This window comes from Wasmannia auropunctata, unplaced genomic scaffold (assembly GCF_000956235.1).
Source record: "Wasmannia auropunctata unplaced genomic scaffold, wasmannia.A_1.0 LD336039.1, whole genome shotgun sequence".
NCBI lineage: Eukaryota > Metazoa > Arthropoda > Insecta > Hymenoptera > Formicidae > Wasmannia > Wasmannia auropunctata.
This window is the reverse complement of record NW_012026851.1, coordinates 416,806-440,327: the sequence shown is the minus strand read 5'-3', so window position 1 is coordinate 440,327 and position 23,522 is coordinate 416,806. Positions and strand designations below refer to the sequence as shown.

The 23,522-nt window shown below is 35.0% G+C and overlaps 9 protein-coding genes across 15 annotated transcripts in view; 6 read left to right on the top strand and 3 right to left on the bottom strand.

The window, feature by feature from the left end:
• Position 1: 1 nt before the first annotated feature.
• LOC105451976 (tRNA-specific adenosine deaminase 2) lies at positions 2-933 on the top strand. Its single transcript, XM_011692728.1, has one exon. The coding sequence runs from the start codon at positions 120-122 to the stop codon at positions 645-647; it is 528 nt and encodes a 175-aa protein (XP_011691030.1). The 5' UTR covers positions 2-119; the 3' UTR covers positions 648-933.
• Positions 761-3,214, bottom strand: LOC105451977 (tubulin polyglutamylase TTLL6). The gene is made up of 4 exons (XM_011692729.1): positions 2,885-3,214; positions 1,458-2,644; positions 1,114-1,321; positions 761-1,052 (listed from the first exon to the last, which is right to left on the bottom strand). The coding sequence occupies exons 1-4, from the start codon at positions 2,924-2,926 to the stop codon at positions 954-956; spliced, it is 1,536 nt and encodes a 511-aa protein (XP_011691031.1). The 5' UTR covers positions 2,927-3,214; the 3' UTR covers positions 761-953.
• A 1,042-nt stretch (positions 3,215-4,256) lies between these two features.
• Positions 4,257-5,253, top strand: LOC105451975 (40S ribosomal protein S29). Its single transcript, XM_011692727.1, has 3 exons — positions 4,257-4,403; positions 4,910-5,009; positions 5,096-5,253. The coding sequence occupies exons 1-3, from the start codon at positions 4,342-4,344 to the stop codon at positions 5,102-5,104; spliced, it is 171 nt and encodes a 56-aa protein (XP_011691029.1). The 5' UTR covers positions 4,257-4,341; the 3' UTR covers positions 5,105-5,253.
• Positions 5,254-5,979: 726 nt separating this feature from the next.
• LOC105451967 (protein phosphatase 1 regulatory subunit 11) lies at positions 5,980-10,810 on the top strand. Its single transcript, XM_011692714.1, has 5 exons — positions 5,980-6,181; positions 8,823-8,931; positions 9,010-9,165; positions 9,255-9,384; positions 9,473-10,810. Exons 1-4 carry the CDS (start codon positions 6,095-6,097, stop codon positions 9,278-9,280), a joined length of 378 nt encoding a protein of 125 aa, XP_011691016.1. The 5' UTR covers positions 5,980-6,094; the 3' UTR covers positions 9,281-9,384; positions 9,473-10,810.
• Positions 6,266-8,566, top strand: LOC105451966 (succinate--hydroxymethylglutarate CoA-transferase). 2 transcript variants are annotated; one of them, XM_011692713.1, is made up of 3 exons: positions 6,266-6,675; positions 6,985-8,076; positions 8,157-8,566. In XM_011692713.1, exons 2-3 carry the CDS (start codon positions 6,994-6,996, stop codon positions 8,382-8,384), a joined length of 1,311 nt encoding a protein of 436 aa, XP_011691015.1. In that variant the 5' UTR covers positions 6,266-6,675; positions 6,985-6,993; the 3' UTR covers positions 8,385-8,566. The 2 variants fall into 2 exon arrangements, with proteins under 2 accessions (XP_011691015.1, XP_011691014.1); XM_011692712.1 differs by having other exon boundaries at positions 6,266-8,076.
• On the bottom strand, positions 9,874-14,375 carry LOC105451968 (F-box/WD repeat-containing protein 5). Its single transcript, XM_011692715.1, has 9 exons — positions 13,862-14,375; positions 13,124-13,281; positions 12,866-13,043; positions 12,501-12,693; positions 12,148-12,375; positions 11,891-12,066; positions 11,462-11,789; positions 11,170-11,382; positions 9,874-11,093 (listed from the first exon to the last, which is right to left on the bottom strand). The coding sequence occupies exons 1-9, from the start codon at positions 14,163-14,165 to the stop codon at positions 10,826-10,828; spliced, it is 2,046 nt and encodes a 681-aa protein (XP_011691017.1). The 5' UTR covers positions 14,166-14,375; the 3' UTR covers positions 9,874-10,825.
• Positions 14,376-14,933: 558 nt separating this feature from the next.
• Positions 14,934-17,411, top strand: LOC105451969 (transmembrane protein 223). 3 transcript variants are annotated; one of them, XM_011692717.1, is made up of 6 exons: positions 14,934-15,022; positions 15,097-15,206; positions 15,290-15,527; positions 15,930-16,252; positions 16,623-16,765; positions 16,928-17,411. In XM_011692717.1, the coding sequence occupies exons 3-6, from the start codon at positions 15,373-15,375 to the stop codon at positions 17,060-17,062; spliced, it is 756 nt and encodes a 251-aa protein (XP_011691019.1). In that variant the 5' UTR covers positions 14,934-15,022; positions 15,097-15,206; positions 15,290-15,372; the 3' UTR covers positions 17,063-17,411. The 3 variants fall into 3 exon arrangements, with proteins under 3 accessions (XP_011691019.1, XP_011691020.1, XP_011691018.1); XM_011692718.1 differs by having other exon boundaries at positions 14,971-15,022; positions 15,112-15,206; XM_011692716.1 differs by having other exon boundaries at positions 14,992-15,206.
• The window catches only part of LOC105451971, a 17,142-nt gene continuing 10,659 nt past the window's right edge, over positions 17,040-23,522 (bottom strand). The window contains exons 2-7 of one of the 3 annotated variants that reach the window (XM_011692720.1): positions 21,300-21,427; positions 19,055-19,163; positions 18,756-18,968; positions 18,416-18,633; positions 18,034-18,312; positions 17,040-17,786 (exon numbers count right to left, since the gene is read on the bottom strand). In XM_011692720.1, the coding sequence (XP_011691022.1) occupies positions 17,519-17,786; positions 18,034-18,312; positions 18,416-18,633; positions 18,756-18,890 (900 nt within the window). In that variant the 5' untranslated portion in view covers positions 18,891-18,968; positions 19,055-19,163; positions 21,300-21,427 and the 3' untranslated portion in view covers positions 17,040-17,518. Of the gene's footprint in view, positions 17,787-18,033; positions 18,313-18,415; positions 18,634-18,755; positions 18,969-19,054; positions 19,164-19,607; positions 20,411-20,765; positions 21,262-21,299; positions 21,428-23,522 lie in introns of those variants that run through there. The other 2 variants (XM_011692719.1, XM_011692722.1) reach the window with 2 other exon arrangements.
• Positions 22,230-23,283, top strand: LOC105451972 (Sjoegren syndrome nuclear autoantigen 1 homolog). 2 transcript variants are annotated; one of them, XM_011692724.1, is made up of 3 exons: positions 22,230-22,445; positions 22,822-23,021; positions 23,107-23,283. In XM_011692724.1, the coding sequence occupies exons 1-3, from the start codon at positions 22,403-22,405 to the stop codon at positions 23,209-23,211; spliced, it is 348 nt and encodes a 115-aa protein (XP_011691026.1). In that variant the 5' UTR covers positions 22,230-22,402; the 3' UTR covers positions 23,212-23,283. The 2 variants fall into 2 exon arrangements, with proteins under 2 accessions (XP_011691026.1, XP_011691025.1); XM_011692723.1 differs by having other exon boundaries at positions 22,235-22,468.

Here is a 23,522-nt window from a genome sequence, read left to right as displayed (position 1 = left end):
TACATTTTATAGAGAATAATTCATGAAAAAGTTAATTTTATACTAAACTATCTTCCAAATTGATCTTTAAAAATATCCAAATTCGCCAGTATATAGTGTAACATTCAATAGTACTTATTATGGATACTTTGGCATGGATGGACGTTGCATTACAAAAAGCGGAGGAATCTTTGAGAGCTGGGGAAGTCCCGGTTGGTTGTTTATTTATATATAATAATGAAATAATAGCGACGGGTAATAATACAGTAAATGAAACTTGTAATGCAACCCGTCATGCTGAAATAAATTGCATCGACCAAGTCTTAAAGTTTTGTAAGGAGAAACGCATGGACCACGAAACGGTGTTTCATGAGCTAGATGTTATTGTCACAGTAGAGCCGTGCATAATGTGTATGTCGGCACTACTTCAACTACAAGTACGCAGTATTGTATACGGCTGTGCGAACGATCGATTTGGCGGTTGCGTCAGCGTTCTCGAAGTACCAAAGTTTTACGATCCAAAAATAACGATACAGGGAAATGTTAAAGGGGAGGAGGCCATGAGGTTGCTCCAAATTTTTTATAAAGGCGTCAATCCAAACGCGCCTGAATTAAAAGCCAAAAAAGGTCGTAACACTAAAGGAACCTCGACAACAGAAAATAAATAATCTTTCTTGCAATTTTTTTTTTAATTCTAGATTCACGTGAATTTTTTTATACATATTTATTTGATATATTACACGAATATAAAGTATATGTTCAGCAATTACATAATACGCTCTTCTAGCATATAATTTTATTGCAATAAATCTTTTTATGGCTTACATTCCAAATGTACAATATACAAATAGAATAGTACTAATATTGTTAAATATTCACGCGTTTTTACTTGTTTATACAATATATATACAGTTTTATATATCTGAAATAAATATTACAGGACTCATTGATATACTTTTTGTTTCACTGTATAATTAACTACACCATGTCTTATCTAATTCACATTTTCCTTGGTACCATCTGACGAGTAATTGATTTCTCAGTGTGTAGTTCTTCAGCATCATGTCTCTTGTCTAAAAAATTTATTACAATTACAATCTAGATGATTTAGTTACATGAGAAAACATGACTTACTATGGGTGGTGGGAAAATTCTTTGAAAATCCATCCGATTCTGATGCTCAAGATAACTCTGTGACAAAATGAGTTTTGTTTCCGATGTGAAGCACGGTCGGCACAATTGGCACTCCACGCGAAAGCAATCATTGTCACATTTCTTACAGAGTTCCGGTAGCACTACGATATTCTTATTTGCTATTTCCATCTCTTCCTCCTTTTTATCTCTATAATGTTGATATATCAATAATTTAAATAATCTTCTAAATGTAAATAATTCTGCTGTATATTTTTTTTAGATGGATACAGTTTCTAGAAATATCTATACTTCTCTGGAAAACTTGATGTCTTTATGCTATTTACCTTATTCTCAAGGATTCTTTTCTAGTCCTCTTGGCGATACCGACCAACGCGAATGTATTGAATATGACCTGTTCATACAGTAACTGATTCGGAGGATAATGCGCGGAAGACAGATTCGGCGACATGTTTGCTTCCATCATGTAGACAGTCAGGTCCTCGTCGAGAGCCAGGTCGAATCTCACAAGTTCGAAGAAATTTCTGCCATTGCCGAAGCGCTTGGAGACCTCTCTGATCTGCGCCTCTTTCATCAGAGCGACCTCACGAATGGCGTCGTACACCCGGTCCCACATCTCCGCCGGATTTTGCCCTCGCTCCCTGACGTATGCGTCAAATGAGTCCTTCATCGAGTACCCGAGTTCGGCGTAGTATCTCTTCAAAGATGGCACGTTCCAAATCGGCAGGTAATCATCGCCGACCACATACTTGTCCAGCACCTCCGGGTCGAACGGATAGTACTCGATTGGACAGAAGCGGAACAGCACGTCGCCTTTGTAAACATACATCCGCAACGGATCCACAGACGTGATAACAGTGTACACGCCAATATCGAACTTGTAGCCGTCCACGAGGAACGGCCGCTCGATGAATTCCTGGATGAATGTATCGGCGGTGAAATTTGCATCGCTGCCGTCGCGAATGCGGATGCCCCGATGGTCGTTTGACTTCTGCACGAACTGCTTTGCGGGATTCGATCGGGCGTAATCGAGGAAGGCCTGCTGGTCCTCTGGCATTTTGAATGCTGCCGGGATGTATCGGCCGCCGCGCGACGTCGACAAGTCTACTTTGTTCGTGATGTAGCCACAACCGGGGAAGTGATTGACTCGCTGATGTTGTTGCAATTTACTCAAGCTCGCGGACAACACGCGAAATGGATAATCGTGGGCCCACAACAGATCCCAATCGGATTCGTTATTGCCCTCCTGAAAACCAAGTCGTTGGAGCACCGCATGCACATGTTTCAGGTAACCGGTGTCATTGCTCTTGGCGTAGACCCAGAACTTTGGTTGATCCTTATTTACTGTCGTAGAAAATTTCTCGAATAGATGTCTCACATGCGTTTGATAATGCAAATATATGAAAAATATACCATACAGAATCAGAGGACCCGCTATAGAAGATAAAATAATCTTCAGCACTGTCTTCACCTTCACATTCATGACTTGCCTTTTTATGATATATTGTGTTTTCTGTAACAGCGATCCATTATTTCTATCCAGTTAGGACTTTCTTAAATTTAATTTAAGATATAAAGTAAAAGGAACAAATGAAATTAGTGGAACTTTTATTCTACTAATAATTTTATTAAACGTCCTAAATATATCGATTTAAAAAATTGATCTAAAATCTGTAGAAACTGTTTTACAGCATTGACCTATATAACAAGTTGTGTAATAAAAATAAATCTAAATAGATTTTGCACTTCGTACCTTTTTGTCCTGCACTTTTTCAAACTCCTTTTCGTCTGACATAGTAGTGGTATTTTGATTTAAGCGGGACTAGAATTAATTCAGTCGTTCAGTCCGCACCGAGTTTACTTTTAAACTGCGAAACGTACATCATGTGAAAGTATGTACCGTTGTAACTCTCATCCCCGCTTCGACTAACCGCCTTCCACGTGGGAGAACCATTAAAAAACCGGTTTCTCTTTACGTGCCTACAATCTATGTCACGAATTACGACGTTCATCGTAAAAACCATTGTTAGAAATAAACGCTATCAAATTTTTATAATGATATATAGTAAAATGGTACTGTATAGTATTCTACAATAAAAGTAATAAAATAATATAAAGACTAACGATTCACACGCCAATAATAAAAAAACTAATTTTAGTTATAAAAAAAATGTATAATATAAACATGTCACGTTTTAAGTGAAATATGATTAATTTTTGTCGATTTATAGAGACAAATTTTGATTTGTTTGTATAATTATGTTTTATATATGTTTTTTATCTTACTAAAATGTATTAAAACACTTAACATTATACTAATTACGTCTAATTTTTTATATTTAATGATCAAATTTTTTGTTTTAAAATTGTTTTATTTAAAGTCTTTATGAGCTTGTATTTTAAATTAAAACAATACAGTCATGAATCTTATATATAAGATGTTTATAATATCATTGCATATTTTGAAAAAGATAAATCTTTCAAAAAATAAATTAATAAAATGTATAAATATACGCAAATCTTTACAAAAAAAATTAAATTTAAAATAAAAAAGAATTTACTTTTCATGGTAATTAATTACTTTTATGCTCCACCAATGTCTGTAAATTTCAAATCTATATTTAGTTGTTTAAAATTTACAAAATTTTTATATACACATTATACTCTTGGAAATTAAATTTTATATTTATTATGGAATTTAAAAAAAGGATTAAAAAGAAAAAATATAAACGCAAAAATAGTTTATATATTTTTAATTTATAAATTTACGTAAATGTTACTGATATTAACATATCTAAATATTAACTAGCATTAATGGTTCTTTAAACTTGATTAATTAAAAAAAATACGTATGATTATATAAATATTAAATCTTATTATCTTATTATTAATATACAATATTCGTTTTACAATCTTAATAAACTTTTTTACTGTAATTTTTACTACAATAATTTGAACAGTTATTTGGAATTTATAATATATTTCGTGTATCATTAGTATAAATAAAAGAAAATGTAGAAAATTTGCATGTGTTTCAAATAAGCGCTCTTTATCCTGCTACGAATGGATCACGTGATCGAACGCGCAAGCGTCGTAGGGCAAGGTTAGTTCGTCATTCTTCCATTTTCCTTTAGTTCCATTTCTCGTTCACTTCCTGTCTTTCACGTCCGTGGACTTGTCGCAAAAGAGACGTAACGACAGCGCACGAATATGGGTTTCCAAAATATTTGGTATTCACATCCACGAAAATACGGTCAAGGATCTAGATCCTGGTTAGTGTAACGCTCTTTTTGTTCTCGCTAATTTTTATGTGGCGATTATTTCTATTCGACACACAGAATAGAGCAATCGATTCCACGAGGCAATCGCGTGGCGTCATCACGAACATCGCCGCGTAGTACCTGTATTTTGTCACAAAAATTTATTTTAAAGCGGAAAATTTGTTGAAATAGTTGAATTTTGACATAATTGTAGTATATATATGTATATCGCTATCGTTTAGATGCAGCATGCATCTAAACATGCAATCTAACCTCAAAAACGCACGTTGTTGAGTGAACGGGCCATTCTGGCTGTGTTTTGCTAAACATAAACTAACAATTGTCCTTTTTCTCTTCTTCTGTTTAAGATGTTTTAAATGCAAACACTAAAATAAACGTGGATAAGAATAACGAATGGGTCTATTAGTCTCGAATCAAATTTATTATATATGTTTATTATGCATGTAAGATGCAATGTATTAATTGTGCCAATCTGAATGAAATCGATTTCGTTGCAGCCGCGCTTGTGCAAACAGACACGGGCTTATTCGCAAATACGGTCTGAACATCTGCCGACAGTGCTTCAGAGAATATGCAGCAGATATTGGTTTCAAGAAGGCAAGTATTTGTCTATATTTTTGATGTTACAAAGCAAATGCGAGAGTGTTTTTCTTACAGCTAAATATGTCTTCTTTGTTTTACAGCTGGATTAAATGTAACGTAGGAATAATTCAAGCAATTCATCGACAAATCACTATGATTTCGATCGCAACATCCTTAAATTGACATGAAAAATGGAGATTGTAACATCTGGCACTCGACATTCTTGAAATGAATATATTTATATCTGTATAATCCAATACTTATTTGGTATATATTCTTTTTACATCCTCCAACAAATGTAAATAGCTTTTTCTAATTTTCCTGGAGCAACGTAAAAGTGTGACTAAAACGATTAATTAATTTTTTTAAGAAACAATGTATATTCAAAATCAAAAGATGTAAGACATTGTTACGATATTAAGCATAAGATATCTATTTAAGAGTTTATTATATTTGCTGTAGTAAACAATACGATTTATTTAACATTTTTAACAAAATTATTTTATTCGAAATTTCTAACATTTTCTGAATTTTGTGTAATTATCTATCTATCTAAAGGTAATTCGAGTTTAATATTTATTCAGTATGGATTCAGTATTTATTTCCCACACAATAAAATTAAGAGAATTAGAAAATCAAAATATATATGAAAATAGCGTATAAAATTACAAATATCAAGTCCACTCTTTGTAGCTGCACTCTTTGTGTTTTCTACACTTAAAATGGGATAGATATATACAGATAATAGATATTGAAGAGAAAAGATACATATATGGGAGCGCATACACATTTCCTATAGATATTTCGAGAAGCATTTTTAAAGGTTCCTATTTAAAGGGCTTTAAATAAAAAATTGACAAAAAGTCGAGATTTTGCTAAAAACGAGCAGCGAGAAAAAAGTACGAGAAAAGATTCGCAATCTCGCGTCTATTCGTATCACATTCACATTCGTGACAGTCGTAAAAAAAGGGAAAAAAAATATTGGTACTGCCAATTTGGCAGCACTGCGGCAACGGGGAGGATTCGTGTAGGTTACATTTGATGCGGCGATATCGTGCGTGTCCTTCGCGCTCGAGGGTATCGCGCGTCAATCGCGACACATGGAGAGAACGATGTCGGAGCAGGCGGCTTTACAGACGCAAACGGAAACAATCTCCGAGGCGGACGTCACCGATTCCGGATCGCAGGTACGCATATTCGTCGTGGGGCCCCGAGACGTCACGAGATGTCACGAAGTGTTTTTGGCCTCGACGTGATACGTGAGTTTATCAGGGGCTCAAAGCAATATCGTGCACACGCATTATCACTCTTATCAGTCATCATAATTTGACAGCCCGATGCCTGACTCGCGACGTCGGAGTCTTTTTTGGTTCGCAGAACTTCACGGCGTCATATATCGTAGTCACAACGAGGTTACGCGTTCTGTTACGTGTCGCGCAATTGTGTTATCTCAGGATTTTAAAAACTTAATTTTCTTGAAGCCTTTTAAAAATCTTTTTCATTCTGTCAAATAGTTTTTCTAACAAACAATATCTAATATAATATTCTGATAAGCCTTCATTTTGCAATCTCTATGCTGCAATCTTTTATGTTTTGAAAAGAAAAATGTAGATGTTTATGTCAGTATTGCAGACGTAATTACTGGGTACGTTTAATTAAGTTGTGTCCTTATTTTTATCAGGTACCTAGTTTTTATTTTTTCTAGGTTTCTATACTTTACTAATTACTTTTAGTATTAGTACGTCGCAATCCTACCCATTATTCAACAAAGTTCTTTCTCAATAAGTAAAAATCCATTTTGAATTTAAGTTCTTTTTCATCAGCTGTAACTTGCAAACAAACATCAACTCAGTACGCTATTGTTTTTCCAAGTGTATCGTCCTCCGAATGAAATTTAATTAAGAGAACAGTTTCTATTTAGTATTTACATTTTAAAATATTACATTGCATATTTCGGCACGTAATAGTTTTGAACCTCGTTTTTATTAAGAATTTCGATATGATGCGTGGAATGTTCGTGAGAATTTGCGCGAGAAATCGCGTGGCGGGAGAGAGGTTTCTCGCAGGTGGACGCAAACCGAGACGTTGCGGACGTGAATTCTGCACGGCGGTCGAGAACAACCGTTCGCCGTTGAACGGAGTACGAGTGCTGGATCTAACGCGGATCGTGGCCGGTCCCTACTGCACAATGATCCTGGGCGATCTCGGCGCGGAGATCTTGAAGATCGAGCGACCCGAAGGCGGGGACGAGGCGCGCAAATGGGGCCCGCCGTTCTTCCAGGAAACGCAGGATTCGACTTACTTTATGAGCGTGAACAGGAACAAGAAGAGCGTCTGCATCGATTTGAAGAAGGGTAAAGAGATCATTTACGAGCTGGCGCGGACGTGCGACGTCCTGGTGGAAAATTACGTGCCGGGAAAGCTGAGCAGCATGGGCTTAGGATACGAAGATGTGGCCGAGATAGCGCCGCGTCTGATATATTGCTCACTGACCGGCTACGGATCCCATGGCCCGTACGCGAATAGACCTGGTTACGATGTCATCGCCGCTTCCTTAGGCGGTCTTTTGCATATTACCGGACCCAAGGATGGATCACCGTGCAAGGCCGGCGTGGCGATGACTGATCTGGCAACAGGTCTGTACGCTCATGGAGCAATTATGGCAGCTTTACTACAAAGATCGAAGACCAACAGAGGCCAATGGATACAATGTAATCTCTTGTCCACTCAAATCGCAAGCCTGATAAACATTGCTTCAAATTACTTAAACGGAAATAGGGAGGCGACAAGATGGGGATCCGAACACGAGAGCATAGTTCCTTACGAGGCTTTTTCCACGAAAGATGGATACATGACGGTCGGGGTAGGAAGCGATGCGCAATTTCTGGAATTGGTCAAAAGATTACAAATGTCAGAATTACTCGCTACGGACAAGTTCAAGAAAAATATAGATAGAGTTAAAAACAGAACGGAGCTACTTCGAATTCTCAGAGATGCACTTAAAAAGAAAACAAATCAGGAATGGTCTGCAATATTTGATGGGGCTTCGTTTCCTTATGGAGCAGTAAATACTATAAGAGAGGTAAATTTATCAATCTAAACTGATCTCAATGCATTATTTACAACGTAATAAATTTCACCTTCTTAAACTGCAATTTCCAGGTATTTGATGACCCTCATGTGAAGAACATAAAATTGGTTCAAGAAGTAGATCATGTTGCAGGTAAAATGAAACTTGTTGGACCACCTGTGACATATAGCTACGCTACCAATATAGTGCGATCACCACCACCAACATTGGGACAGCATACATCTGAAGTTTTAAGAAATATATTAAATTATTCTGATAATAAAATAGAAAATTTAATAAAACAAAAAATCGTGCGATAATAAATAAGCATGAGTCTCTTTTTATCTGTATGTTCTTATACAGTAGTGGGAATAACAAATCTCAATTTTATAAAATAAAATTTTTAGAAAGCAGTTTGATAGTAATAACGAGTGCATATATATAAACATTATTGTACCAACATTTTATCATATCTTATGTGTATATTATAGATATTTTAAGATTTGTATTTTATTATATTTTGAACACATATTTTAAGACTTAAAGATATATTACTTTGTAAAATAAATTGTAATCAATAAAAATTTGATAATTTTGATTGTAATTTTTTGTTTTTAATATAATACAATTTTTTATTATATTCATTATAAACAAATCTTTTTTTATAATCACTACTTATAAATTTAAAAATTTTGAACTTTCTTATATTATTGAAATTTTCTTTATATTATTGAAATTTTCTTTTTTTTTTTTTACAGGATGTACCTACTGTACGATTACGTTTACGGAAGCCGAAATCGAATAAAAAAGTTCAATGGACTCAGGGGACCGTAGACAATGAAAATTTAAATAAAAAGAAATCAAAATGTAAGTATTTATTATTTCCATACAATCTTTTGGGCTTATTTGACAGAAGGAATTAATTACATATTCTTTTATTTATAGGTTGTTGTATTTATGAAAAATCAAAAACTTTTGGCGAAAGTAGTTCTGAAGATAGCGACGATGAATGTGAACATTGTCATGGACATAAGGATGCTCATAAAAAAGTCTTACCTAAACCTGGTGATCCTGCGCGAGAAGGAATGTCATCACATCCTGGTAAACTTTTCATAGTCAAATCAAGTATACATTTGTACCTGCTATATATTTGTACTTGCTATCCTTATTTCATTTTGTTTTTCTTACAGAACCAATTGCAACAGGTTCAACATAAGTGTTTTATGCTTAATGACATCTTTTCCATTAATGTGAGAAATAAATTCCTTTATGCTATTTCTTGAGTCAGTGTGTCATACAGAAAGAGATGATGGATTGTAGGTAAGTAATATACCTAATAAACAATAACTAACAAAATGTATCAAAATATTACATAACAGATGAAATCATGTTGCATTGTTCATTTTAGGTACAAACTTTAAGTATGATTTTGCACTAGTATATGTACTTATATTACAGTGCTTTAACACAGTATCGCGCAGATTATAAAAATGTTGTTCAACTCGTTAATTCTTATACAGACCATGATGTGCGAATAGTAAATTATTCAACATTCTTTGAAAAGTAACTTCATCATTCCTTATGTGTTTATCTCCAAATTAATATTATTTTCTTTATATGTACTATTTGTTACTTACTATTTACTTAATAGTAGACAAATCTAGATTTTATGCGCTAAGAAAATACTTGTTATTTTGTGACTCGTATTAACAATTTAATTATGATTGCTATTGGTTTATATATTTCATTATTATGAAACAGAATTTGGAATCATGTTCTTATACAAAGAAAGATTAGAAATATGCCAAATTTTGTTTGAGAGATTTATTACATTTATTTATAATTTTATAATGCAATTGCTCTATAATATAAGCTCAAAAAATGAAATAATGTATTACAAATTAACGCCATGTATTGTCATACATCATAATTATAATTAGTTATGTCGCGTTACATATGACAAAAAAAATACAAAATAGTGCACATTTACGTTTATTCCTTGTTTTCTGTATCTAATATAAGCGTAGATAGATGAAATTTGTAAATATTTCAAATATATATAAAAATAGAACAAAATAAATAAAAGAATCCGATAGATTCATATTCATGAAAAGAATAATAATCAGAAAAAAAACTTAATATTCATTGCACACTTTCATTGAAAGTTTCAAGTTTTTAAATTTCATTGAAAGATAAATATTAAAATTAGTTTCATACACATAGGCTGTATGGATAAATTTTAAGCTGATGATTCAAAAATATCTTGAGAAATTATCAATGTATATACAATACGAATGTAGATACAATGGGAATAAATAGGAAAATTTTTGATTGTTAGGCAGATTACTGATCTAATATTAATTTGTGTTGAGTTTTAAAAATTTAAAAATAGTTCGATAATGATTTTTTTTTAGTGGATGATGTAATTTTAAAATATTAGATATTTTTTTAATTTTGCATTATAACAGACATGTCAACAATATATTCTTATGATATTCATTCTTTTAACAACATTCTTAGTAATTTTTTTGTTCAAAATAGAAGTATTCTAATGAGATTCTATATTATATTACCAAAAAATGAAAGTCTGCATATGCATTTGCATAATCCCAGATAATTAGAAAATATATTCTCATCATATTTGTGCTTTTACGCAATAATAGTATTCTGGACGATTTTGTATAGTATAACTTAAGTGCAAAATATATCTCTAAGATCTTGTAAAAATAAATGTTTAAATCGGAAATTTAATAGTTTTTAATCAGTCAATATTAGTGCCACTTTTCTGATACTTGTGTCTCTTTCGTACTTCCATTCCTCTACGATAGGACTTTTCGTCTAAGCCTAAAGCCTTTACCATAGCCCGACTCCGCCATATTTTCACTGTATAGTCGTCACTGGTTGTAACTAACATCTCAGGATCGCGTGGATTAAAAGCTACTGAATTGACTACATCACTATGAGGAAATTTTGCTAAGCAGATTCCGTAATGTCTATCCCATAAGTAACCATGTTTATCTTCCGCACCGCTGCAAACAAAGATATTTTATATTTTGAAAACAAATCTTATTTAAATAATAAATAAAATACAAGCGTATTAATTACCTTGCTACGTATTCGTTACATACATCCAGGAATATAAAGAAACATTCGTTATTAGGCGTATATGCTTTGTGTGCTCTTAACATTGTGCCAACTTGCTTTAGTGTTACCAAGTCAATTACATGGATATCAATTTCTTGAGCTATTGGTGGTGGTTGTAAAGGGTTGGTAATAACGTAACCCTTCGGCCACGGCCTTGTATTTACATAAAGATATCTGGAGACATAATTCATGCATAATTAATTAGCTGTATATACATCTCAAGTACATTTATTCTACATGACGACTAACTGACCTATGATCGGGAGAAAGTCCCATTCCAATAATGTGGCCGTGAAGATCAATTAGATGATCTATCTTATCGAATTTGTCCGCCACAGATTCATAATTTAGCCAATCTTCCACCGATGGAGTATTCTGTCTCTCTCGTTCCCTCTTTTGTTGCGCTATTCTCTCGCGCAGTGACGGCCCTGGGTCCAATCTTCGTGGGAAAGTGACTAATTTGATCCTCTTAAAGCCAACTTTATGCGGAGTATATGTTTTTGAGCCAGTTGTGAAAATAAGAAGTTTTTCGGGATTATTGGCTAACTCGTCTGTATCACATTCTTCGGTTATTGAAGATTCTGTAAACTCATTTTTTGTCATTATACATGCTACATAGTGATTAGAATGGCCAGCCATAGTTATTTCCTATTGCCGTGTATTACACGTGTAATTTTCCTACCTCCAGACTCACTCTCCTCCTCCCATTGCGGATTCTCACTTTCGCTATCGCTTTCGTGCGCCTTCTTCTGCATTTCAACCTGCCTATATTCCTGATTGTACTGTATAGGACTAGCATATTCAAAACCATCACCGAGTTTTCTCCAATTTGAAAATGCACCTTCCAATTTACTATATCTATTATGTATATTACGTAATATTAATTAATAATAAAAAAATGTACGTGGAAGTTATATGTATAAAAAAAGAAATTCATACTGTATTCGTGATGATGTAATGTAGTATATTGGTTCTTCTTGATTTTGCGAGCTATTAGATTCGTCCGAAGGTGACAACAAATCCTTGTGACTCGGTGGATTTCCTTTCTCTTCCTTTGTATTCGAGGAAGACGGTTGGCTTTGTTGTTCGGTGGATTCAACTGGTGCAGGTGCTAAACAATTTGCAACCATAATTGCCCTAATCGAGGAAGCATTTCCATTGTAGAACCTGAAAATCATTACAAGCATATGAAAAAAAAATATAATTCATTTACGAAGGTTTGCTTACGTTTCTACAAGAAATTAAATTGAATTAATTAAGGAGCGATTAAAAAGAGCGATAAAAAGATTTACCTAAAGAGTTGCGTCATAATGGGCACATGTTCGCTAGCTGATTCCTGGTTTGCCTTATTGAGCCAAACTACGCTAGTACTGACCAAATGCGCCAACCAATGTAGATTTCCACTTAAAAGGTAACGTTCACTGTACCATGTACCAAATATGTCATACGGCTTATTCACTACTCTACACTGAAGATCAAAGCCAGCTGCAAATAGATAAAAAATACATGGAAGCATTTATTTGATCGAGATAATTTTTTTTTATCAAAATCTATTAGATAATCTTATTGTCTCTCTCTGATTCTCTGACTTAAGATTTATCAATTTGCAAAGTATAATCTTTATCTTATTGATACAAGGCCTTTTGTTGACACTTACGTGCTACTCTGAATACTGCTATTTCTCCCGAAGTACTATGGGGTGTACCAAAATGAACACCAGACACAAGAAGCAACGTATCTGTACAATTAAACTGGGAAAATTGTGTGTACTTCCAACTAAATGTCTTCATATCATGCAAATATTTTATGGTAACAGGATACTGACTTTGCCATACCTAAAATAAAAATATTTGAGTAATAAATGTAAGTTTACACAAGAGAAAGTAATAACTGTGAAATTGAGAGAAGAGCTTACAAGAATATATCCATCTTTTGAACAGGTTGCAAACATTTTGCCATTGTGGGAAAAGCTCACGTGTAAGACCTGATGTGAATGTTCTTTAAGAATTTCAGTTTCTATCAATGGGGTGTGATATGCCAAACGTTTGAATTCTCCCAGCCAGGAGGTTTTTCCTACGAAAGAATAATAAATATAAAACATGGCTAAAATATATATATATATATATATATATAAATATATGTTAGCATACAATTTAATAAAAAATTAATGTAAAATGATTTTTCTGTGTACATAAAATTTTTCTAGAATATCATTTCTTAAAAGATATAAAATCAGAATTATAATTAAATTATATATGTGCACTATTTTAATAAAATTGTCTTACGAGAACATATGACAATAACATTATAAAAGTAGCATTATAAAAAAACAATGAATTTTGCTATTCTAATCTCAATAATTAGAAATTTACAATATTCTCAAATTTATTTAATACATAGATAGCTCTCTTTCTCTTTACAAATTACTTTGTTATTATCTTGTATTATTGATTTCTCATTTATTGTTTTCACAAGTGCCATATGTAAAATAATTTTTTGATTCAGTTGAATCTATAGCAGCCTTGCTCCAGAATTGAATCGATCTTCTCGAAAAGTGGGCGGTACAAATTTATATTTTCTCTATGCAATATCCGGCAGATGTTATTTTCGATTGCGTCAAAGTGCGAACTACACTCTCGTGGCGAAGACATACCTGGCACGATGCCGACGTCCGGATCTATCTTGTACGTCCGATAAAATAAATATTTCCAGAGGAATTCGTCACGCGATACTCTGTACCACGATCGGCACACCTCGCCCGCGGTCGTCAGCTCCTTCGGCGTCAGGTACTGGAAGATGCTCAGGAGAATCGAGTCCGACATTACGTACCAGCTCAATTCACCTTCGCTACGTGACGAATACTCGCTACCACCATCGTCCGACTCGCTAACGTCCTCGTCGGACGACGTTCGGTCGTCGGATCGCGCGGTACCCTCGAGCCCCTCGACGTCGTCCATCGTCGACGCGCGGCGGTTTATTTACTGGAACAGCTGATATCTGTCAGTCTACTACGCTGTCGTCGCGCTGTCGTCACGCCAAGGATATACGCGAGCTCTGCCCGAGGTTAGACTCACGTAGCCCGCGGTCGCGCGTCGCTCACCGACTCAACGCGGCCGTTCACGATCGAGTGCATCGCGTCGCGCAACACCACGCACGGTAAAAATACGATACGAGCTGTTGCATCGCGGAATGAAGCGGCATGCATCCGTGCCAATTCGTACCCGACGTATGTTCTTGGACGGAGAGGTTTACACGCTCTTTTCCGATCAATTTCGGAACGCCCCGATATTATAATTGTAAAGAGAATGTTCACCGCTTCCTGTCACGACATGACGCACTAGACACTACGGAGTCGTTAGATTGTTTTTATTTTTTGCTTTTACTTACACTCTCTAAATGACTATAGTCCTTGAAGAAAAAAAAAGCGAGCCGAAGCGAGCTAAATAGCTAAACACAAAAAATGAAAGTAGAGCAAGCGGATCTACACGAGATTTATTTTAAACGAATAAACCTAGTAGATTTTGTTTATTCTATTCTACTCACATTTTACACATTTGAACTTTCTCTTTCTCTAATGCCCGAATACATATAGCATCTCTTTTCAAGTGCAATAATGACAAGGAACACAAGTAAACAAACAATTGGGCCTGTTCGGTCTGCTGTTTGTCACTCTTCCTGATAAACTCTGCACTTTTTCGTCTTTTTTCTTTTTACCTTCAACATATATATTTATCTTATTTCTAAGTGTAGAAAGGACGACATAGTGCAACTGCTACAGCTGCAGAGTGCAGACATCAGACCTCGTGTTTATCTTGTGAGTTTCATAACCTAGACTCTGAAAGATTTATATTTTTATCTAAAATGAATATTTATAATTAAAATTCATAGTTGTATATATTACAGTATTTGCAGAAAAAAATTTGTAAGAACATAGTGTAAAGTGCACAACTTTTCATATAAAATCATTACAAAACATGTGTCTTTCTTAGCTTAGTTAGGTAATGTATAAATTTAATAAAAAAGAAAAAGAAAATTATATTATCGTAAATATTTGTAAATAAAAACAAACTTTTACCTATAGGAAATGATGTTAAAAGCATGTTAACATTTAGTTACTAGAAAATTTCTAAAGTTGTGACAACACAGGACGAAAAACATTTCAAAATGTTGAGTTCAATTTTGAAGCATCCTATTACTTCTAAAACTCTATTAGCTCAAATACGATCTGTCCAAGGGATAATGCAAAAATATTTTATATGTGACAAGAGAACATTTTCAACAGCAGTGGCTATTAGAATGTTTCTAACGAGATGCACAAGGTAAAAAATATAACTATATAATAGTACTTTTGATATAAAGTATATCTTTTAAAAATAATATATCTGAATATATATATATATTAATCATTGATTTTTTTATTAGAAAAATGAATATTTGTGTAAATATATACAGGATATTCTCGACCTATATTGTTACTTCTTTTAATTACAGGTGAAAGAAATTAAATTTAAAAAAGTAGAATAAATTGTTGTCACAATGTCAATATTGTTTTGACCATCATTTGATATTTAATTATTCTATTAATAAAAAATTATTAACTCCAAATTGAAATCATGAATTCCAGAAGCGACAATTCTAAGATATCCTGTATATTTTACAGTTATATATATATATATATATATATATATATATATAAAATAAAAATAAAAATAAAAATGCAGGCTATCTGATGGAGCAACACGACCAACAAGTTTTCTTAAATCTAACGGATTGCTAAAAAATATATTAGTTAAACGGCAAATGTCACAATTGGATGTAAACACGAATGTACAGAACAACGTAATTTTATATAAATTTGAAAGAAATGCATATTTTCGAAATGTACAAATTTTTGCAGTTGCACAATTATTTGGTTGGTTTTTATTAGCTTATTATACTTATAAACCATCGTTTTGGGACATATTTTATACTGACATAAAGTTTAAAGACTATTTGTGGAGAGATGCGATTTGGCTTAGCACTTGTCTTTTCTCACTTATTGTAGGTAAGAACTCATCTTTTATAGTCATACGTAATAAAATTTAATATTTTATAAAATAAATATACAAGATTATTGGAACTACCAACGATTAAAATTACATTAATTAATAAAAAGAAGGTCATGGGAGTTAGGCGCGGTAAGAAGTGCGCAAATTAATAATATTGTAATATCATATGTGATAATGTGTAAATAAAATAATTTCTTACCATACCTAACTCCTGTAGCCTTCTTTTTATTAATTAATGTGATTAATTTTATATGAATGTAGATGTTCATATGTTCATTTTATTTGCTAAATAATTCTTTATAAAAATGCAGCAATTTTATTTTATTTTTTTACGAAATTGATGTATTTATTTTAATTCTATTGTAGGACCTTTCATGTTTCTTTTCATTTATGCTACATGTGCTCGTAGCATCAAATATATTATTTTAAATAAAGGCGGTAAAACACTTTCAATTACTACTTATCACATACTAAAGAAGAAATCCAACATAAATGTACCACTAGGAATGGTAAGAACCACTTATACATGATAACTATAAAGATAAAGTTAATTAATATTTGATATATAGTATTAATAATATATAATGCTTTTAGAGCATGAAAATAAATATAAAACTCAAAATATTTTTTAAACATTTGAAATGTTCCTCATTTGAGATATTCTTTTTAAGGCAAAATGCGCTGCAAACAGGATGGACGTAGGAGCAGTTCTACCAATTAAAATAGAAAATAAATCTTTTTTCTACTTGATTGATAGAAAAGGTGCATTTGTAAACCCAAAACTTTTTGATTATGCAATGGGATAATTATTTAATTTTTATGAATAAGTAGTATTACTATATATGTTCTCTTGATATAATACATCGTTTATAAAAAATGTAATTACCGTCATATATTTATGTATAAAATATAAATACATAGAATTATCTATTACTAAAAATGTATTATTAATATATCGATACAAATTAAATTGCGAATTAATCGGCTGAAAATTCTATATGTTATTTCTGGAGAAAAGAGATTATCCTTTTTACAAATTATTTATATTGGTATTACCAAAAAAGTACATTTACAATTTATATTCTCTGGAAAAGGATAAAGACTGTTAGTACAATATTTATGCACAAATACACATAAGTACTATGTTTTATTGCACTGAGATTAGTTTTTTATTTCGTCATTGATTTTTAAATCCCTTATGTAAGAATTGGCAGAATGATTGGTACTTTAATTAACGGTCGAGACCATTTTGCATATTCCAATCAATATCTCTGATGTTGTCTGTCATAATACTTTCCCGAATATTTGCTGTATCGATCGCTGTAACCATCATCCTGGTATTTGTCTTCGGCTTTATAATAAACTTCAGGTGCTGTAGAACCAACACGACCTTGCCAGTAATGAGTCCAGTATAGATCTTCTGGATTGATATCGTGCGGATGTTTGGCATTTTTGAACACATGTACGCAATACACGAGACTACCGATCAGTGTTAAAAATCCAAACACAAGAAACACTATTCCCAAGATCCTAAAGAAAAATGCATTAAATTTTATAGGACACATTTCCAAATGTATAATTTATACATTATTTACACACTTTCTATTCCTTTACTTTCTAATCCATTGCTAATAATTATTAGAAATATAACTCGATACATGTACGTTTTGCAATTATAAATTTGTCCTTTAAAATCTACATAATTGAATTTTGAAATAATTATATTTATTTTAATAGATTAAAAATGGTGTAAAAATTTATTACACGGTATTCTTACCAAACAACTAATGGCTGGAAAAATTGTATGACGATAACGAAGCCTAGAGTAACTAGAATCAAGCCAAGATTGAGAAGTAACATGAGGCAACAGACTCCCTTAGTGTTTGGACAGAATGGGTTAGGCGTTGACATAGTTTCCACGATTATACCGCCTTTCCGTGACGTACGAGTTTTCACTGTCGAAGTGCCTGACCTGCCGGAACCGTAGCTGTAATGACTAGGCGCTCTGTGGTGGTCCAATCTGGAGCTTGGTGCGAGGCTAGGGCGTGAGACTCGACTGTTCGTAACACAAGACAAAAAATACATTTTATATACTACAAGCAAGTATATTTACGGGACGATACTATGGGAATGCTACGTTTTATATAAATCTGACCGACCTTATATCGGAAGTAGCTCTGTATGCTGCACTGGTGACATATATATCTGAACCATTGTCACAAATACTGCCGTGCGAGGCAGTTTTGCGAAGCGGATGCAAACTATGCTTCGAAGATCCGGACAGTACCGAGTCGCGAGTATTATGTGCGCTTCTGGATCTTCTGTCTTCTTCTCTGTCATACTTGTCCGCGTGTCCGTTCTTTCTTATAGGTTTCACCTGAAAAACATTTATAAATAAAAGATTAAATATAAAAAAGAAGACGAACACTAATATAATAATAGAATAGAATACGTTCTAAGCTAAAAGAATGTTCTTTCCATGAGTATAAAATACACTACCATGGTGGTACGTTCGTTAGCAACGATATACTCAGACACGGTGCGATCCGAAGGAGCTCTGTGGCTCTCTTCGCCATCCGTAATGTAATCACGATTTCCGTTAATATGATATCCGGCATATCTCGAAGTATGCATTTTGGATCAGTCGACTCGCGCACAAGAAATGTCAAAGACAAGTAATTATAATTATATAATAACGTCCGTTTAGCTCATCTATAACAGAAATAAATATCAATTTATCGACAAATTCTCAAAAGTTACGGTTCGTCGTAGAATAAAAGGCAGGAGATTGTACTTACTGCGCGGACGCAATGTACAAGCGTATCCGTTTCCATTCCTATTTATATAAAATATATTGGATATTTTGAAAGAGAACTGTGCGTCACACGCATCATTTACGCCGTCAACCTGCAACAAAGATTGCTTTGCTTACAATGCTGAAGGGAATTAATGCGCACGGAGAGAATTTTGTTTTAAAATTTACCATAAAAATCATGTTAATCGTAGGACAACATAGTATTTCGACAAATTTTATGTGATTTTCACTATATTTTTTAGTATATATTACAACAAATTTATTGTAGTGTACAATAAAATTTGTCGAAATATGTTGTCCCACGATTAACATAATTTTCAGGGTCAATTTTAAAAGGAAATTCTCTCCGTGCGCGGATATTTGCATTCTTAAATCTTTTTTTTTTTTTTTCAAGTATTTTCGTTTTCAATCTTATTTATCAGCAGCCAATTTGAGACATATTCTATCCTATTCTATCCTATTCGTTTTCAGTCGTGATAATCCTCCGTGATTGAATGCAAATTTATCGTAAGGTGTGGCGTTCCTTTAAGTGCTACCTGCGCATAACGATTGCAAAACGGTGCATCGTTACGGGATTGTCTGGCGATCGTAGGCAGTGCCCACGGCGCGTTCATCGCATTGGGCGAATCCTTATTTAGTATACGATGATGTCATTTGGCAAGGACATGTGCAACATCTTCGATTAGTAATGCGTACTCTTTGCCTCTCCCCGATCGTTCCCCCCACGACTCTTTTAAAGCGACACCTCGTTAATCATTTCACAATGAATGATCATATCTGTCATTTATATCTCTATTTATTAAATATGCATATTATATGTACGTTCAGTATGTCGTGACATTTCTTTAATCTTTGTTGCAAACGGAATGCTACGATTGCATCTTCAAAAGCAAAGCATTTCACGACAGGCGATGCAACGACTCAATCGGATTTTACGTCGTTCCCTGCAAAACCTGCACTTCGAGGTGATTTTTAGTTACGTGAAAGATAAATATTTAAAATATATAGATAGACGAGAAGTTGTCATTTCTCTGGAAATAAACGTCCCAACTTCCGCGTCGCGGATTTAAATAATTCGATTCCTTTTTTTCTCTAACTTCATAAAATTGATTTCTAGCAATTAACATCTGAGAATTCGTTATAAGAGCTCGCTTGGAATTCATTTACTTTCTACAAAACAAATATACGACGATTCGAACGAGATCAACGCGATTAATGCCATCCGTCGTCTAAAATACGTTCACTCTCGTCAGTCAACCGGTTATTAAGCTCCTGCTTTACGTTTTTTCTCGCGTTAATCGCGATTTTTAAACGGACCCCGTGTGCACGCAAGAGGACGAAGCGGCGGACTGCGACGTGCGCAGGCGCCGTAGATCCGATGTGACCTGGTGCTGTGTGCCCGCGCACTATCCTCCCACGATATAAATCCCCGAAAAACAAAGAAAAGAGAGCGAGAGAAAGAAACGTCAATGAGATGTCGGTACGAAGCACGCCACGCAGGTGACGCAGGACGCGGAACCGAGAGCGTCGCGATGAGGGACTGCGCTCGAGGGACGCACACACGCGCTCGCGTCGATCGGCGCGTGCGAATCTCTTGTGATGTCTTGGTTGCGGATCGAAATAGTTTGGGAGGGCCATTCGAAGGGCCCTCGAAAGGATTGCGGAGGGAGACTGATCGCGAGCTAGTGCAGTACCTTGCCATCCGCTCGCGGAGATTACGCTCCCCTGTGCTAATCCTCCTTACAACCCGCGGGCGATTCCTCTCCTCGTGGTGACGCGCTGGCCAAACGTGCGACGTGCCTGGATCGCCACGACATATCGATCGCTCGGTCACGCGAGCCGTCTTCGGTCCTGCATCCCGTGTTTCTCTCTTCCTCCTCGAGATCGGTTGTTCCTGCACTCGCGCTCGAAGAGCACTCGCGGCGACTCGCGATCGCGACACGCGACGATTCTGCAGGTGCAGGCTACACGGCGTTCGCGCGGATCCGCGAGACACACGAGACACGAGACGCGATCGTGCCGTGCCCCGCTGCTCTCGCCGCCTGTCCTCTCTCGCCCGACGCCCGCTTCGCGACCGGAGTCCCTGGAATGGTCGAGCGATGTCGACGGGCGTCTCGCGACCGCGAGCGAAAGGCGCGTTTATCGTGGCGTGCGCTTTTCCACCACACGCTTCCGTCTGACGCCTTTAAAAGGTGAGCTCAGGTGTGCGCGTTAACTATAGTCCTTACCGCCCGCGATTGCGCGTCCATCCGACGTGTCCCTCCTCTGCGCGAAATGACGTGAAATCAGGTCGTTCGTCTTACGAAGGGATGCCTATTTGACTTTTATCCTCTGCGATTCCAGAAATGCGCGTTCACTGCACAAACAAAAGCAAAATATAGATTATACAAATGGACCAAGGAATTTTATAAATGAAAATAAAAACATATATCATGGAACTCTTATTAAGTAGCGCTTTCTCTGCGAAAATATATATATTTACATCTGAAATACAGTACAATTCTAACTATTGCTAATTAAATGTAGAATACGCGGCAACGATATAGAATTAATGTTTTCGCACGGTTTGCTTGTCACGCATTAACGTTACTAATTTTTTACAGTTTTTTCTTGTTTCGCAAAAGAAGTTCGATAAAGATTTTGAGGTAACCCTCAAGATAATAACTGCAGATACAAGAATACACATTCCCGCGGCTCCGAAAGTAGTTTTACGATCAGACGCAGTTATGCAATATAAAATCCAGCTCTGAAAAAGAAAACTGGTTTTGAAAGCAGTCCAGTTAACCCGCGAGTCTGATCTCAGAGATCAAGAATCCGCAAAATAAATTCATGACTTAAAGCAGGCATATCAATTCTGCTCTGATCTGTGAATCGCATTTATATCACAATTATTCACAAAAACTCAAAGCTGCGATTAATCCAAATTTCGATTGTTCTGTCACGTTTCGCTATTTTAGAGCTCGCGGTTATTTAATTTTATCCCGTTGTAGCTACAGAACGATTGCTTTATCTAAATTTAAACAAAATTATTGCTTTTCCAAGATCCTATTTCGTATAATTTCCGAATTATCATACGTAAATTGTAACGCGGGAAAATAACGACGAGAGTAAAAGTTGAGCTTCGTACTTTTGCAGCTGCCGCGTGCAATACGCATGCGCAAGGCGTTGCACGAGGGCAACCACGCGCGCCAAAACCGAAGCCCGTGCGGCGAGCGTTCCGAGTTTCCGACGACCGACATCACGTTGTTGGTAAACAACGTACGCTCTCGATAGCCGTGCCTGTCATCTCCTGCCTGCATTTAGATATACACTTATATGAAGTTTCCCGTGAATGGAGGATTTACGATGTCGCAACACGGAGCCGCTCTGCAAACGTATAATCAGGAGCTCGTCAAATGTAATTCGTCCCGTTTAACCTAAAAATTATTATTTGGCTACTATTGATAAGTTTGTGAAGATAGGTGAAATGATAGAACGGACAAAAAAGTTTGATTAGTTTTGATTGCTTTAATTTTACAAATCCAAAAAACGTATATAACGCGAGTACTCTTGTGTTACATATAATCCTGACGCGGCGTTAAAGGCATCTCACGAAAAAGAAAAATTATTCAAACGTCACACTGAAGATTTCGAGTTTACTTTACTCTGCGATATCATAACTTGATATATCCAGGAACGGGACCGATCATTTGGACGGGATCGATCTCTCGTTGGAGTTGTACATGTACAGAAAAAAAATTGTTTTTCCAGGTTTAGAAGAGATGAAGCTAAGGCGATCGGAACTCCAAGCTCAGATAGAATCTCAGGATGAAGAGAAGAACAACTTACATCGCGAAATCGAGAAGATGTCATGTAAACTTACGCAATTGAACGATAGCTTAGCAAAAAGGATCGCAGTCAGAAACGAATACGACAGAACTATTGCCGACACCGAAGCTGCATATGTGAAGGTAAACGTTGTATTTTTGAGTAACCTATTCTAAACTGGATATTAATCTCGTGCAGCTCTCAAGTGTTATATTTGTCTTATTATAGATTCTAGAGAGTTCCCAATTATTGCTTAATATGATTAAAAAAGAAGCCGTGAGTCTGGATCAGACGTTAATTAAAACCAATATCGATAAGCAGCAATACCAATAATAAGATATAAATTAGAACTCGATAAAAAATTTGTGAGGGACCAGATATTTAGAAAATGTATTTATTAAATTATCAATGGATGCATTATCACAAAGATATAGATAATAATTAATTAACAAGTACAAAATTGTAAATACATAGACTTTTAAAACATACAAGTTTTTTTTATAGCCTCTGCAAAATTCATTAACTGTACAAATATATATGTTAATTATATTATTTGATTTTATAAAAATAATATTAATCAGTCTATATGTGTGTGTGTGTGTGTGTGTATGTGTGTGTGTGTGCGTGCGCGCGCGCGCGCGCGT

Excerpts from the sequence above, each read along its gene's own strand:
- LOC105451975 (XM_011692727.1), top strand. The coding sequence starts at position 4,342 with ATGGGTTTCCAAAATATTTGGTATTCACATCCACGAAAATACGGTCAA. Across the intron at positions 4,404-4,909 it reads GGTCAAGGATCTAGATCCTG|CCGCGCTTGTGCAAACAGAC; the intron begins GTTAGTGTAACG and ends ATTTCGTTGCAG.
- LOC105451977 (XM_011692729.1), bottom strand. The coding sequence starts at position 2,926 with ATGTCAGACGAAAAGGAGTTTGAAAAAGTGCAGGACAAAAAG. Across the intron at positions 2,645-2,884 it reads AAAAAGTGCAGGACAAAAAG|AAAACACAATATATCATAAA; the intron begins GTACGAAGTGCA and ends TCGCTGTTACAG. Across the intron at positions 1,322-1,457 it reads AAAGAATCCTTGAGAATAAG|AGATAAAAAGGAGGAAGAGA; the intron begins GTAAATAGCATA and ends TCAACATTATAG.
- LOC105451969 (XM_011692717.1), top strand. The coding sequence starts at position 15,373 with ATGTTGAGTTCAATTTTGAAGCATCCTATTACTTCTAAAACTCTATTA. Across the intron at positions 16,253-16,622 it reads TCTTTTCTCACTTATTGTAG|GACCTTTCATGTTTCTTTTC; the intron begins GTAAGAACTCAT and ends ATTCTATTGTAG. Across the intron at positions 16,766-16,927 it reads TAAATGTACCACTAGGAATG|GCAAAATGCGCTGCAAACAG; the intron begins GTAAGAACCACT and ends ATTCTTTTTAAG.
- LOC105451976 (XM_011692728.1), top strand. The coding sequence starts at position 120 with ATGGATACTTTGGCATGGATGGACGTTGCATTACAAAAAGCGGAGGAA.
- LOC105451967 (XM_011692714.1), top strand. The coding sequence starts at position 6,095 with ATGGAGAGAACGATGTCGGAGCAGGCGGCTTTACAGACGCAAACGGAA. Across the intron at positions 6,182-8,822 it reads TCACCGATTCCGGATCGCAG|GATGTACCTACTGTACGATT; the intron begins GTACGCATATTC and ends TTTTTTTTACAG. Across the intron at positions 8,932-9,009 it reads AAATAAAAAGAAATCAAAAT|GTTGTTGTATTTATGAAAAA; the intron begins GTAAGTATTTAT and ends TTTTATTTATAG.
- LOC105451966 (XM_011692713.1), top strand. The coding sequence starts at position 6,994 with ATGATGCGTGGAATGTTCGTGAGAATTTGCGCGAGAAATCGCGTGGCG. Across the intron at positions 8,077-8,156 it reads CAGTAAATACTATAAGAGAG|GTATTTGATGACCCTCATGT; the intron begins GTAAATTTATCA and ends TGCAATTTCCAG.
- LOC105451972 (XM_011692723.1), top strand. The coding sequence starts at position 22,387 with ATGAAGTTTCCCGTGAATGGAGGATTTACGATGTCGCAACACGGAGCC. Across the intron at positions 22,469-22,821 it reads TAATCAGGAGCTCGTCAAAT|GTTTAGAAGAGATGAAGCTA; the intron begins GTAATTCGTCCC and ends TTGTTTTTCCAG. Across the intron at positions 23,022-23,106 it reads CCGAAGCTGCATATGTGAAG|ATTCTAGAGAGTTCCCAATT; the intron begins GTAAACGTTGTA and ends GTCTTATTATAG.
- LOC105451968 (XM_011692715.1), bottom strand. The coding sequence starts at position 14,165 with ATGGACGACGTCGAGGGGCTCGAGGGTACCGCGCGATCCGACGACCGA. Across the intron at positions 12,067-12,147 it reads ATTACATCATCACGAATACA|ATATAGTAAATTGGAAGGTG; the intron begins GTATGAATTTCT and ends TATACATAATAG. Across the intron at positions 11,094-11,169 it reads TGTAACGAATACGTAGCAAG|CGGTGCGGAAGATAAACATG; the intron begins GTAATTAATACG and ends CTTTGTTTGCAG.